The 14,148-nt window shown below is 48.5% G+C and overlaps 1 protein-coding gene across 6 annotated transcripts in view; it reads right to left on the bottom strand.

The window, feature by feature from the left end:
• Window positions 1–1,520: 1,520 nt before the first annotated feature.
• The window catches only part of Macroh2a1 (macroH2A.1 histone), a 62,684-nt gene continuing 50,056 nt past the window's right edge, over window positions 1,521–14,148 (bottom strand). For 5 of the 6 annotated variants that reach the window (XM_020180933.2, XM_020180935.2, XM_020180936.2 and 2 more), the window contains exons 7-9: window positions 12,042–12,131; window positions 8,904–9,078; window positions 1,521–2,267 (exon numbers count right to left, since the gene is read on the bottom strand). In XM_020180933.2, coding sequence (XP_020036522.1) covers window positions 2,102–2,267; window positions 8,904–9,078; window positions 12,042–12,131 — 431 coding nt within the window. In that variant the 3' untranslated portion in view covers window positions 1,521–2,101. Of the gene's footprint in view, window positions 2,268–8,903; window positions 9,079–12,041; window positions 12,132–14,148 lie in introns of those variants that run through there. The other variant, XM_074058819.1, reaches the window with a different exon arrangement.

Below are 14,148 nucleotides of genomic sequence, written 5' to 3' on the forward strand. Positions count from 1 at the left end.
TCTCAGGGGCATGATGTACTTTGGATTATTTAAAGTTTAGAAATATTTAGGTGATTATGCTAAATAATTCATGTGAACTCTGACAAACGCAATTTGTTCCTTTTGTGCAGTCACCATGAACAGCAATACCTGGTTGCACTTACCTTTAGTTACTTCCCAATCCTTTGAGCGACATCTAGTGGCCGGTCTTGGAAAAACACATCATTTGCTTCTATGGTATTTCTCCAAAGGAAACCCACTTCACAGGGAGGCCATTTAATAAATGGTGATTCCTTCTAGATGTTGCAATGGTGGCCTGAGATGTTTTGGTCTGATTTAGAAACACCACTAAGGACAGATGGGCTCTCCTGGTCATGATTAGTGAGCCTTCGGGTACCCTGTATCACAGTGGGCATTATCTGTTTGAATCTGCCTGTCACTTTTAGCAGTGCAATCACAGGCAAGTTACTTCTCTTTCTCGGCTCTAAAATGTGACTGATAACAGAACCTGCTTTTTGCTATTACTGCAAGGAGAAATGAAATGGTACCTGTGAGGGGCTTGGCATAGGGCCTGGCTCACAGCAAATGCCAGTATTACCAGCAAACAGGAGTCATGATTTGTTCACCTCCTTCCTGCAAGGTCTACACATAGCAACTGTGCTCTTGGATGGATGGCTGCGCGGGCTGCAGTTTGCAGGTTTTATCTATGAAGTGATATCACTTTAAGAAGCATTCTCTCAAAAGATCAATGCCAATCTGTTTTCCTCTCTCTCTGCCAAATTCTAACCAAGAAATAGGAGTACATGATCTAGACCAGCAAAAAATTAAGATTCTTAGGAATCTCCTCTGCTATTCGGAGATCTGCAAAATCGTCTATGAGGTTTGAGTTAGAAGTACTTTTTCATTGCGAAGATGGGTTGTGTTCTGTTCTGACTTCATTAGGCTCTCTTTGGAAAGGAAAAGCCAATCTGTGTGTCCACGCTGTATATTTCTTCCTCTTTATACCTGCTCTAGAAGGAGGCACTTTTCTTTTTAATGAGATGGAAGAAGGCCTCTGTGAATTTTAGGCATGTAAAAGTTGGCAGCATGTCCTTGGACCTTGACTGTGGCAACTGGTCGTTAGAAACTCCTGGAACATCTCTGCCAAGGGATGCCAGACCAATGCAGCTCAGCAGAGGGCACGAGGCCTGTATCAGCTGAGCCCGGCTATGAGCCAGAGAGAAGGAGGGGCTGGGTGGCAGGAAAGCTGGGCTCACAATCTGAAGTTGTGGGCTCTGGGCCATCCTGCCACTTGCTACCCGTGTGGGTTTGGGTACATGACCTTCCTCATCTATGAAATGGGGACAGTACGCCCCACCCACAGTCATGAGATTCAAAGGAGAGGATTTACATGAACTCTATAAACCACTGAAGGCCAGAGATAGCCTCAACCCACCCAAATGCACTGACCACCATGGAGTCCCCTGGGCACGGGCTACCTGCTCCTCATGTCCTGTGACAAGGGAGGTAGACCTAGGACTCAAGAACTTGAAACATGCTAGTCTCGACAACAGTTTAACATTTTACTAAATCAATTCACACAATTTCCAAATTGCAAATATAATTAAGGACAACAGGTTCTGTTCTGCTTTTAAAATTTTTCATTTTCAAATCCATCATTAAGACAAAAAGTAAACAAAAATTAGGTCTGCTGCAAATTCATGATTTTTCTTCTGAGAAAAAAATTATAGTAAAAAGAACGCCACTGGGTGTACAATAAAGCACCACAACACAGTTACAAACAGGGCTTCCTGGCTTCTGTGACATGTTAAAGGGACTGTTCTCCCCACTGCTCTGTGTCAATCAGGATTTCATTAAAATAAAACTATAAAATCTCCTAGGTTACACTAAGTCAGACACGGTCTGGAACACAGTGCTTAACAACAGTAATGCCAACTATCAGTGCTAACATAAAAACATTTTAGAAGGTCAAAAACAATTAAACTGGAAACCAAAACCTTATTTTCCCTAGATGAGCAAACTTGAAAATGAAAGGGCCCCGCCTCGCAGTAAGAGCGAGAGGGTTTTTTCTTTTGAGCTAGAGGTGGGGACACGGTGTGGGCTGGCTCTGGAGCACCGCGGCCTAGTTGGCGTCCAGCTTGGCCATTTCCTGCACGTAGATGCCTATACTCTCACTGTCGAAAAGCACGAAGTACACGGTTTTGATGGAGGAGGACATGGTGGACACGAAGTAACTGGAGATGGCCTTCAGAATCAGCTGGGCCGCTGTCTGCTTCGGGAACCCGTTCCTGTAGGAGAGAACACAGCAGTCAGTGACCAGGACAACCTAACTCCTGTGGGGGGGCCCTCAACACTGGCCGAACAGCTTGGCCTCAGGTTGGGATTTTAGGCTATGCATATTAGGGAAATTTAGATTCAAAGTGCCCTTTGAAGCAAAGAGTGTCCATATGTTTTGCTCATATATTTTAGCTAGTCTGGTCTAGTGGGCATTGCCCACTGAGCCCTTGGGCTGCTCAGTAATGGGCATGAGGAAACCCGGCATTTGCAGGTTGGGGACCAGCAATGGGCAGAGAGCTGTGCTGCGCACATTGTGCTGTGGAAGGCAGTAGAAGGACAGCGCTTTGTGGAGTGTCAGGTCATCCACGGGCAGTGCAAGTACCTGTTTTTTTTTCCTCACGGCCCCTGCAGCTAATACCAAGCTGAAGCCCTAATGGGTGGCTGCCCCAGGTGCAGCCAGAGCTTCTCTGGGCAGGCACTGACTGACTGTACAGACTGGAGGGTGCTGCCCTTCACATTGGTCTTCAGATTTCATGGCTGCTGGCCCAGAATTCCCTCTCTCACCAGCTGGTGCCACCACAAAGGCCAGGTCATCTGCTATAGGTACAAGGGAAGAACTCTGGGTCATGTGGCCTCTTCAGCTCAGGTACACTGTCTAAGTGTCCAAGCTGAATTCTGGAATTCACATACAGTTCCATTGAAAGTGTCATGTGGCAATTTTTGGAGGTGGGGGCACAGAACGTAAACTAGAATGTGAACTCAGGACTGGGAAGCACGGCACTCATGGTTGCATGTGTGTCCAAGGCTGTTCCTGGTCAACACTGCATGTTTTGGTCATCTGGAGGACAGTGGCAACTTGGAGCCAGCGCCCCGGGTTCAAATCCCTGCCTGATCCCATTGTACAGTTAGGGTAGTAAGAGGGAGTGTTTGGGACAGCTGTCACAGGCATTTCTTTGTTCACTGGCAGACCTACAGTCATCAATCTGCCTGCACCTGGGGGCCTGTAGGCATCAGAGGTGCAGGCCCAGCCTGTTTCAGCTGGTGGAGATGTGCTGCAGCAGCACCTGCTGCTGGGTGGAGGGGTTTGCACATACATGAGGTGAGAATTTGTTACAACACTCCTGGCCTCCTGTGGTGCCTGCCTATGAGTCTGAACCACCTGGTGGCCCCCGGAGAGCTGCCTGCATTCCACTGCTGCACACACACAGGAGAATGCTGTTCTGTGACCTGTGTTTGAGCACACATGGCTTTTCCTACAGCCTGATGGTAGAGACTCAGGACCTTCTGGATGCTTCAGGAATAGCACTGATTTAGAGGCATATTCCCTGTCTGTGGATAATTAGTAGGATGATCCAGCATGAGTGTCGCTTCACGCACAGATGATGGCTCCTCTTCAGCCATACAGCACAGCCAAAGTGGAGAACAGACCAGAGCTTCAGGGACATTCTGGTTTCTTCCCAGAGCAACTCTAGTGGCTCCAGACCAACAGGTGAGCCAGGATCGAGGGTGATATGGATTGCAGAAGGATTGTGATGAGAGTGGACAGCTCATCCCCTAGCACCCGTGCCCATTCTCAGCTCTGAAAGTTAGCCTGCATCAAGGAGCATAGAGGATCTGGGACAAGACACATGTTGGGAACTGCTGGAGGAGGCATGCTTGACCTTCCATCATGGGACCATCTTCCAGAAGCACAGGTTGTCTCTAGTCTTACCTCACACCTGCACAGGTGAGATGGGCTGAGGAACTGCTGAGAATGATAGTCTGCCATACGGCTGAATGGTCACAGCCTGTTTCCTTCTGCATCTGTCCAGCCAGCTTGGGGCCAGGCTGCTTTAGTTGCTGAGGCCTCCCATCAGTCAGTCTGCCCCGGCCACAGAAGCTCCAACCTTAGCTACATCTGGCCCAAGTGTGGGACACGGTGTGATGCAGCCATACGATGTGGCCCTGGTCCCTCCCCTGCTGACTGGAAGGCCCTGGATCTCTATGGAGCACCAGAAGTGTGCAAGTCACTCCCATCTGGGTCCAGCACTTTCTGACACAGACTGTTCACAGACTGTTCTCCAATCTTCTGACTTGGGACTTTGGAAAAGGGTGTAGCTTCCAGTGGGGGAATGTTCATTTCTCTTCCTCTACATCATAGTTCTTATACTGTGGCTGGCACTGGTATCATGGAGGGCTTGTTCAAACCCACCTGGAGTTTCTGTCTCCCACCCCCAGTTCTAGGGCCACCCTTTGACAACCATTATTCTGCATGTAGCCAGCAGGGTGGGCCCACAGGTAAAGGACCCATGGATGGGGGAGAAAGGTGGGCTCCAGCATACCCTCCAGCTACTTGCGAGCAGGCTGTTCTTCTAGAATGTGCCTGGCCTTCAAGGAATGCTGTTGGGTGAACATGAACATGGATTTGTTTCCAGGATGGCCTCTTGTTGACAAAGCCATCCTTCTGTCCTAGGAAGCCACAACCTAAAGCAGCAGCTCTGCCATGAGACTGCAGCTGCTGTGGACCACATAGGCTGCCAGAAGGGAAAGTAGTTGCTTTCCTGATGTTTCCATGTGGGACCCCAAATGTTTCCTAGTTGCCACAGTTCGACACATTGGTAACAAGATAGTTGTGCAAGATGCTCTCACAGACTGCTTTACAGACCCAGCCTGCACTCTGGAAAATGGGGGCAGCTGTGGCCCACACAGTGGTCTTGGCTAGCCTGTCCCAGCTCCGTTGTGATGCATGGCTGGCTGACAGTTGCCCAGGACAGAGAAGCAGAGCAGTTAAGAGCTCCAGGTTTCCTGGTGCCAAACAGGATCTGAATGAGTCTGTGTCTGGTCCCCAACCTGTGAAATGGGAGAGGCAGAGTATGGGGCAAGATGTGCATGGAGGCCTCTGCAGAGTGGTGATCACAGGGTCATTTTAAAGTCTTGCACAGTGGAACACTGCTTCCCCAGGCCCTGTGACAGGCGTGATTGGGTGATTGCTGTTCAATGTGCAAGCTGACAGCTGGCATGAGTGGCAGGCCATGGGCACCCTGTGAAGCACTGGTAGCTGTGGGACTTTGGGCACTTTCTCCTCGCTGGCCGGCTGGGTTCCCAGCTGAATGGTCATTCCCACCTGGCCAGGAGGTCTCCTGCCCTGAGACAATCACTGCTCTGCAGCTGCACTCTGCCTGTAAGACCTACTGCTGTAGCGTCAAATCTGGGTATGAGTCCCGGCCTCCAGCACGGCATGCGATTCTGAACATTAGTTTCCTGGGCTTGGAAGCACGTACCTCACCCTGAGGCAAACAACATGAGGAGACTGCAGCTGCCTTGCTCCTCACCCATGTTCTTCAGCCCCAGCCCGTATAGGGCTGTGTTTATGGCGCATGCCTGGAGGCCTGTGCAGAGCTGGATTGTGATTGTTCCACCCACCCTTATGCCATGCCCTGCCTTGCACAGATGAAACTCGCATCTGAGCTTCCCCTGCAGTCACCCCATTAGTGTCTGAAAGTCTGACCCCTAGGCTAATACAATGGGGTCCCAATGGTGGTTTCGGTCTGGTGCCCTCTGGGTTGACCTGCTCAGTGATGGCAGGGGGTGCACATATGGGATTCTTGGCCCACAAGGTATGTAGACATTTGGGTTCACAAGGACCAGACCCTAGGATAGATTCAAGTTCTCCCAGCTCTGCTGAGCCCTTTCCTGTTGTGTGGGCCTCACCACTTTACTAGCACCCTGCTCTCTAGGGCCATCCTCCAGGCTGGAGCTGTCCAGTTACCCAGGGATAGACTGGGGGCTGGCCTCAATGCTGGGCACAGTAGGAGTGGACCTGTTTCTTGAAGGGCCAACCTACTGGTTTGATTGTCCTGGCTGTCTTAGAAGCTTTGTGATTTGGGATGTGGTCCTTACCTCACATGTGGACACTTCTGCTAGGACTGGGTCACCCATACTGGGCTGCTTGTGGCCTTTACCATTTACCCAGGCTCTGCCTGGCTTTCGAGTGATTGCTTTTACTTTCAGAGGTAAAGACCAGGTCATCAGGATCCCAAGCTGAAAGCAATGGTGTCCAAGAGGGGGTATTTGGAAGGGATGATCATGGGGTTTCTGCTCCACAGCTGGAAAGACTGGGTAGCCACAGAACAGGGCTTCCTAAGAAGAGGCTCCCATCCTCTTCTTTCTCCTCCAAAGCTATGAAAGGGGAGGGACGCTGCGGCCATTCCTCAGGTATGTCAGGAATGTTGAGATGGCCCTTAGCTCCCTGAAAGGGGTCCTGTGGGTCTGATAGTGTAACCTCTGGGGTGCAGGACCTTGGACCAAGTTCTGGCTCTTCCAAGTACAAGCCGTATGACCTCGGGTGAGTTACTTAACCCCTCTTTTAACAGTGCTCACCTCTTAGGGTTGCTGTGACAGAGTGCAGATAAAGAGTTCAACACAACACCTGGGATTAGTGAATTCCCTAAGTAGCTTTCCTTTTATGCTCATAAATCTAAGGAAAGTTTAATCAAAGCCCCCAAATGAGCTATTCCTGCTGTACTGCCCTGAGCGGGGTTACCTCCTAATGTCAACCAGAGCTGAGGGAGCAGGGTGTGTATGAAGAATGACTGAGGCCAGGGTTACATGGTGGGGGTCTCACTTGCTCCCTGCCAGGAAAAGCTGGGCCTCTGCTGGAGAAAGTGATCCCCCAGCTCTTTGTCATGTTTGCATTTATACTGTTTAAATTCCAACATGACTTCTCTGCCAGAGACACTGGATGCCACAAACAAGCCGTTTTATTTCCCTCCTAACCCCCTGTGATTTACTGGCCGGCTCTGGTGTAATCCCATTCTTTCCTCATGAAAGGGAGGGCAGCTGTTTGCACGGCTGTGGGACGGCTGTGGGATGAGGTCTGCCTGGCAGATGTGGGCCCAGGGAGCCCCGCACATGTGCTGCCTTTGGCATTCTGCCCTCTTAAAAGCTTTCAATTGATTATTTTAAAAACTTTTTACTCCATGAAAAATGTAAATAAGTTTGTAATAACAGATGCTCTTTTATGGGAATTACTTTTATGCTTCAATTAAAAATTTCCCAATAGCCATATGAAAGAGCGTGAAATTATTACCTCCAATAAAGGCTCCTATGGCCTCGCTCTTCGGAAGCACCTTTCATCAGAGTAGATCAAAGTGCATCCGAAATACTAATTAACTGAGCCTCAGAACCATCTGCAAGGAAAGGTAGTCTCTATGGCCTCACTTGCTGTTAAGGCAGGCCAGGAACAGAGAGGTCAATTAATTTACCAAAGGTTACACTGACCAGGAGCACAGTGCCAAACAACAGACCTTCTATGGGATATTGGAGGGTGGTATGATCTTGAATCCACTTTGAGACAGGCACCTGTAACAGCTCTGGGAAAGTTCAGTGGCTGGGTACTTGGTGACTACCTGGTGAAGGATGCATGTCTTTGCCAGGTGTTTTTAGAACTGATTCAACTTTCTCTCTGGTGTTGACTTTTAGAAGGAGGAAGCAAAGTCACTGAAAATGTAGGCACTATCCAAAACAGGTAGCATGTGGGAGTCTGTCAGCTCTCACCCAATGTGTTGGGCTGGCCCCTAGCTTTGATGGTGCAGCAGAGTGGGCAGGCACAGGTCAGAATGTCTGGTTATCTTTTGTGCAGGAGCCCCCTGGGTCCCATCCTTCCACCAAGAGGACAGAGCCCACCTGAACAGTGCCAAGTATGAAGGGTCCTCAGAGGCGGCCCCTGGTACCCAGAGAACTGGTCTGGGAGAGTTGGCAGGGGATGCACTTGCTCTACACTTGCTAAAGGGGGCAGTGAAAGGCTCTTAAGGAAGAGGGTCAGAAAAACCAGAGGTTTTGCCATGTGGGGTCCTCCTGGGGCATGGTGGTAGCACCTGCACGCAGGCAATCCCTTCGATAGGTATAGCTTCTAAGAGAGGCAATGGACCTCACTGATGCCTAAAGGGAAAGCAGGAGATTCTACTCACTCCTTGCAAGGTGAAAGGGCTGTGCTAGAGAGAGAGAGCTTTCTTCACAGGACCCTGCTTTCCTTGGGTATAGGAGGGGCAGAGGCCCAGAAGGCTCAGGAGCAGTGGCAGGTTCTCTGTCCAAAGAACACCACTTGCCAAAAGCCAGGATGTGACCCCAAGATTGAGTGCAGTGCTGCCACCCTGGGGGAATGTGGCTGATTCTTACATGCATGCTCAGCTATATGGAGGACTACACTGGCTGCCAAGGTAGCTTTCTGGGGTGCCTGAGGACTGTGTGTACTGCTCCCAAAAGCCTTGGTGAGTCTACCCCAAGGTAGACTTTGTAAGGGTGGGAGTGGGGCAGGGCCCAGTTCTATCCATCCAGTCTCCTAGGCCCTGGGATGGAAGCGGAAAAAAAAAAAGATGCTGGGGAAGGCACTCTGTTAAGTAGTCTCCCTCCATTCACATCTCCCATCCTCTCCACCTAAGTCTTCATGTCCTTCAACACTCCCTGTGAGGTGAATCTGACATCACCCACCATGATGACATTCCTCCAAGGGCCTTGTGTTACTTGCTTAACGTTTGCATTCCTCCCTGGTTCATGTGACTAAGGGAGGCAACCTCAGCAGACCTTGAGAGGTGACAGCTCCACCATTAGGGACCATGGGTGCAGTGAAATACAGCCATGACTGATGTGGTGACAGGGTGTGGCCTTACCTGCCACTGCCAATGGATGGAAACGCAATGGATTTCAGCTTCTTATCATCGGCTAGAGCCAGGCAGTTTTTCACCGTCTTTTCCAGAAGTTCTTCACACTTGTCTGCACCCCAGACTGGGCTATTACAGTGGATCACAAACTTGGCAGGCAGACCATGGCCTGCACTGACTGCAGCTGGGGAGGACAAGAGAGCAGCACATGTCACAAGAGGCCAAACCCAAGTTGCTATTCTGCTCCAGTATACCTCCATAGCCTCTGTCCAAGGAGACTTCAGTGGACTGCCATGCTAGAGCTGCTCAACCTTTAGTCTCCTCACTCAGGGTGCAGCCAAGCCAGAACCCATCCCTGGAGTTTTAGTCAAGACTGTAGTGAGCCCTCTCTACCTCAAAGGCATACAGGGCCTTCCCTACCTAGGTTGACCACATGTGTCAGAGCTTTTGCTACTACCTGTATTGTATCTCCAACTCTCATGGACACAAGTCAAGACAAACCTACCAGGAGAGCAAGGTTTAAATGTGCGCTGAGCATCTCTGCAGCTGTCCTCTGTTCTTGTTGTGTGGCTGACTTATCCTGGGTTTTAGGATGCAACTCTTTCTTCTCCTGGAAGGGGAGCCTTTGCCTGCTACTCATCTCTACCTCTCCTGTTAGGTCTAAGGACACAGCCTTGGGTCAGCCTGTCTCCCCAGCATCCCTGTCTACAAGATGCTCTGTAAAGAAGAGAGTCGAGGAGCACTATGTGCTGATGTCTCCACCCACTGTGGCAGAATGATACCCAGACTTCTTGGTGAGCATCAGTCAGGGTCATGGCACTGGAGTAGGAGTGATCTATGGGCAGGGTCTCTGAACTAACGGTTGTGGGAGCTGAATTCAATGGGTTCACAAAATGTGAGCAAAAGTGCTGACCTGAGACTAGAATGATTAACTCATTGGCTTATCCACATCACGGAAAAGACTGGAAGAAAAACGTGTTCAGAGAGATTAGCTCTGGGCCATGGAGCAGGGATTTTATTTTCTTCATACTTTAAAAATTTTAGGCCAGGTGCAGTGGTACATGCCTGTAAGCCCAGTACTACCAAGCTGGGCATGGTGGCACATAGCTGTGTGAGGCAGAAGGATTACATTCCAGGGTCAGCTCAGGCAAAAGGCATGACACCCTATCTAAAACAAAAAGGGCTTGGGGGTGTGGCTCAAGTAGAGTACTTGCAATAGCAAGCACAGGCCCTGAGTTCAAACTCTGGTACTGCCAAAATAAATATTTTATAAAACAACTATTTTGAGCCATGCTAAATTTATGGGTTTGCCTTCTATCAGACTGTCACGTGCACCTCTCTTGCACAGGACTTTGTCAGAAGAGCTTTATAATCAGAGCTCCACCAGCTGTGCTACTTACAGAGGTCAAGGCTCAGAAAAGCAAGGGGGGAGTGCCACCCCTTGATCTCCACCAAGCCCTGTGACGAGCCCAGGATGAAGGGCACATGTCATAGGTGAAGATGGACAAGGCCTGTGTGGGGACATTATTGATGTCTACATTTAGTCAAGAGTCACTTAATTAACAGGCACTGGGGGATCATAAAGAAGGTAAACCTGAGATGCGCACCCTTCTCCCTTCAAGGATGCAGGAGGCCCTCTGTTATGTCCCGCTGACCACCAAAAACCTCAGGCTGGTGAGACCTGCCTTTAGGTCTTAACAGTGCTCCTCCCCTGGCAGGTCCCCTCTCCCATCAGGAAAGGTATAAGTGCCAAATGAGAAATGTGTGTTTATGTGTTCCCATAATACCACTCTTGGGTATATACCCAAAAGACTGTTACTCCAGAGGCACCTGCACATCCATGTTTATTGCGGCACTATTCACAATAGCCAAGTTATGGAAACAGCCAAGATGCCCCAGCACTGACGAATGGATTAAGAAAATGTGGTATCTATACACAATGGAATTTTATGTAGCCATGAAGAAGAACGAAATGTTATCATTAGCTGGTAAATGGATGGAATTGGAGAACATCATTCTGAATGAGGTTAGCCTGGCCCAAAAGACCAAAAATCGTATGTTCTCCCTCATATGTGGACATTAGATCAAGGGCAAGCACAACAAGGGGATTGGACCATGAGCACATGATAAAAGCGAAAGCACACAAGGAAGGGGTGAGGATAGGTAAGACACCTAAAAAACTAGCTAGCATTTGTTGCCCTTAACGCAGAGAAATTAAAGCAGATACCTTAAAAGCAACTGAGGCCAATAGGAAAAGGGGAAACAGGTACTAGAGAAAAGGTTAGATCAAAAAAGAATTAACCTAGAAGGTAACACACACGCACAGGAAATCAATGTGAGTCAATGCCCTATATAGCTATCCTTATCTCAACCAGCAAAAACCCTTGTTCCTTCCTATTATTGCTTATACTCTCTCTACAACAAAATTAGAAATAAGGGCAAAATAGTTTCTGCTGGGTATTGAGGGGGGGGGAGAGGGAGCGGGGGGAGTGGGTGGTAAGGGAGGGGGTGGGGGCAGGGGGGAGAAATGAACCAAGCCTTGTATGCACATATGAATAATAAAAGAAAAATGAAAAAAAAAAACAAAAACAAAAACACAGATGGCTGAGTGTGGATTATTAATTTGCATCTCTCACCGGCAGGTGTGCAGATGGCTCAGCATAACTGTCTCCAATTCCCAGCTCTCAAATGTGCCAAACTCAGCTTCTGTAATTCCTTAAAACTTGAGGTCTAACCTGGTTGCCAGCAGCTCATGCCTGTAACCCTAGCTGATCAAGAGGATAGCAGTTCAAAGCCAGCTTAAGCAAATAGCTTGAGAGACCCTATCTCGAAAAACCCTACCACAAAAAATTGGGCTGGTGGTGGCTCAAGGTGAAGGCCCCAAGTTTGAGCCCCAGTACTGCCAAAAACAAAACAAAACAAAACAAATAAACAAAAAAACCAAAAAACCAAAAACTTGAGGTCTAGACGACAAATATATAGGAGCTACTTTAAATAGTTTTTCAAAATGTGAGGGTGATTTTCAGGAGCCTTCATCTCCCTTGACAGTTTGCATGTGACACGAATTTAAGTGGTACAGCTCATAGGCTCTCTGCCTTGGAGATGCATCATCACACCCAAATAAGTGCAGTGGCTGCCCCATCTCACCTCCAGCTACTTCCAAGGGCCCGTTCTTTTTCCGGAGTTCCAGAACAGCTTCCACAAAATCCTTGCCGCCCTTCTTTTCCAGCGTGTTCCCTAAACAAGGACAGGGTAGGGTCAGAGTGCATCCCACATCTTCGGCACACACGGACACGGAGCATGTCAGGTGATTACGCACTTTAAATGGTCTGACCAGCTTACTTCCATAGGGCTGCAAAACAGGAACCATGCCTGGGCTGAGTCAGTGAGGTGAAATTTAGAAGGGATTTACCATCAGCCAGTGGCCACTTGGCACTGATGCTCCTCCTCGCTGCCTTTGCAGGGCCCTTCTTTGGGGCTGACTCAGGTGATGCTGCCAGTGATGTGTAGGTGGTGTCTGTTCTCGGCAAATGTGCCTGCCCTGCACACTTTTCACAGGTGTGAGAAACCAACTGGGGCTGGCTTCCAGGGCTAATTCCTATCTTGGGCTTTTGCCTCTGGGGAGAAGCCCCAAATAAGGAGGTTTGTGAAGCAGCACGCCATGCTCCTATGGAGCCAGCTCTCCTCTTGGCAGAAGGCCCAGAAGCAAGCGTTTGGATTTGGCCACATTTTGGACCAGCCTTTCATGCTTACTTCCTGGTTTGCAGCTTTGGCATCATATGTGAATACAAAAAAACAAAAAACAAAAAACAAAAAAACCAAAAAACAAACAAACAAAAAAAACCCAATGGCCTCAGACAGTATTTTCTTAATTACATTAATGATTCAGAATCATCTTAGGGAAAGGAGGGTAAAATCAGAAGCAGAGCTTAAAGATGAGCGTGTACCGTATAAAGGCTTGGGAAGAAGGATGTCTAGTTGTCAGGACCAGATCTTTAAAAGCCAGCCAAGAGAGATTTGGGAGCACTGTGCTCTCTGGAATTAGGGTGCTTGCTAAGTCATCATGGACTGCAATGAAAGTCAAGTTCCCCAATAAGATTACAGACACCTGTAAGAACTTTGCTGTAAACACTGCATGTGGCTAGCAAGCAACAAAGTTATTGACAATAGCATCTTGTAAAGTTTGACCAGAATGGGGCTGGATTCTTCCTTAAGCTCTGCTTCCTCAATTTTGTACATTTTAAAGTACTTTTCCTCACAAGAGGATAAAATACTCCCCTTAAGATTCACCACTGTCTTGGAAAATCAAAGTGTACAATTCTGTCACAATTCTGGTATGGGTCAATGTGTATTGGACAGGACCAGCCCAAACTAGGTCTAATTATCTCAGCCAAGCCTGCCTTAGAGCATGCCTGCTCTGCGAAGGTGCACTAACCCCAGGAAGTGTCTGGAAGGAAAAGTACATACCCTGGGCATTGTCACACGTAAGACAGAACCAGGGCTACTGGCAGACTGAACTTGTTACCATCCTGCCACGGGAAGTCTGGGGTGCATAAGTGAATGTGTCTAGCAGCCCATGGCTCACAAGGAGCTCTCAGCTGAAAGAAGGCTGGACTTTCAGAGAGAGAGAGAGAGAGAGAGAGAGAGAGAGAGAGAGAGAGAGAGAGAGAGAGAGAGACAGAGAGAAAAACTGGCTTCTTGCAGTGGGATCCTGTGTTGGTCCTTATTAGCTTAGGCTGACTACCCTCATGCTTTCCACCTGCCTGGAAAAGCAGCAGCAGCTATATGGCAGGGGGCACAATGTCACTTCCAGAGCCCTTTACCTGCTGCATGTTTATAATAGTTAGGCATCAGAGGTGGCAGATGAATAGGCCATGTGCCTGTAATGGCCCAAATATACCCAGCAGGAAGTGGATATGGCCCAGGTGAGACACCTCAGTACAGGTTCATGCGAAATATCCCTGCAGCTAGACCTGGTTCCCAGCTCTAGTCTTCTCCCAGAACCCACTCTCAAGCTTGAGGCTTGCTGTAGGCTGGACTACTTGAGTTATTCTTCGGTGAGAACTGGGGACTTTGAAAAGTAAAATAAAATCTAACACTAAGATTAATGAAAACTATCAAGTCCCTCCTAAATCAAACATTTCCTAAGAAAATGGGCTGATTTATAATTAAAGGTGTTTCATCTTAGGAAGAGTGTTTACTTTAAAATTTTTACTTATAATTAAATGTTGCTTTAATTAGAAGTGAAATTGGA

The sequence above is a fragment of the Castor canadensis genome, chromosome 16 (genome assembly GCF_047511655.1).
Source record: "Castor canadensis chromosome 16, mCasCan1.hap1v2, whole genome shotgun sequence".
Lineage (NCBI taxonomy): Eukaryota > Metazoa > Chordata > Mammalia > Rodentia > Castoridae > Castor > Castor canadensis.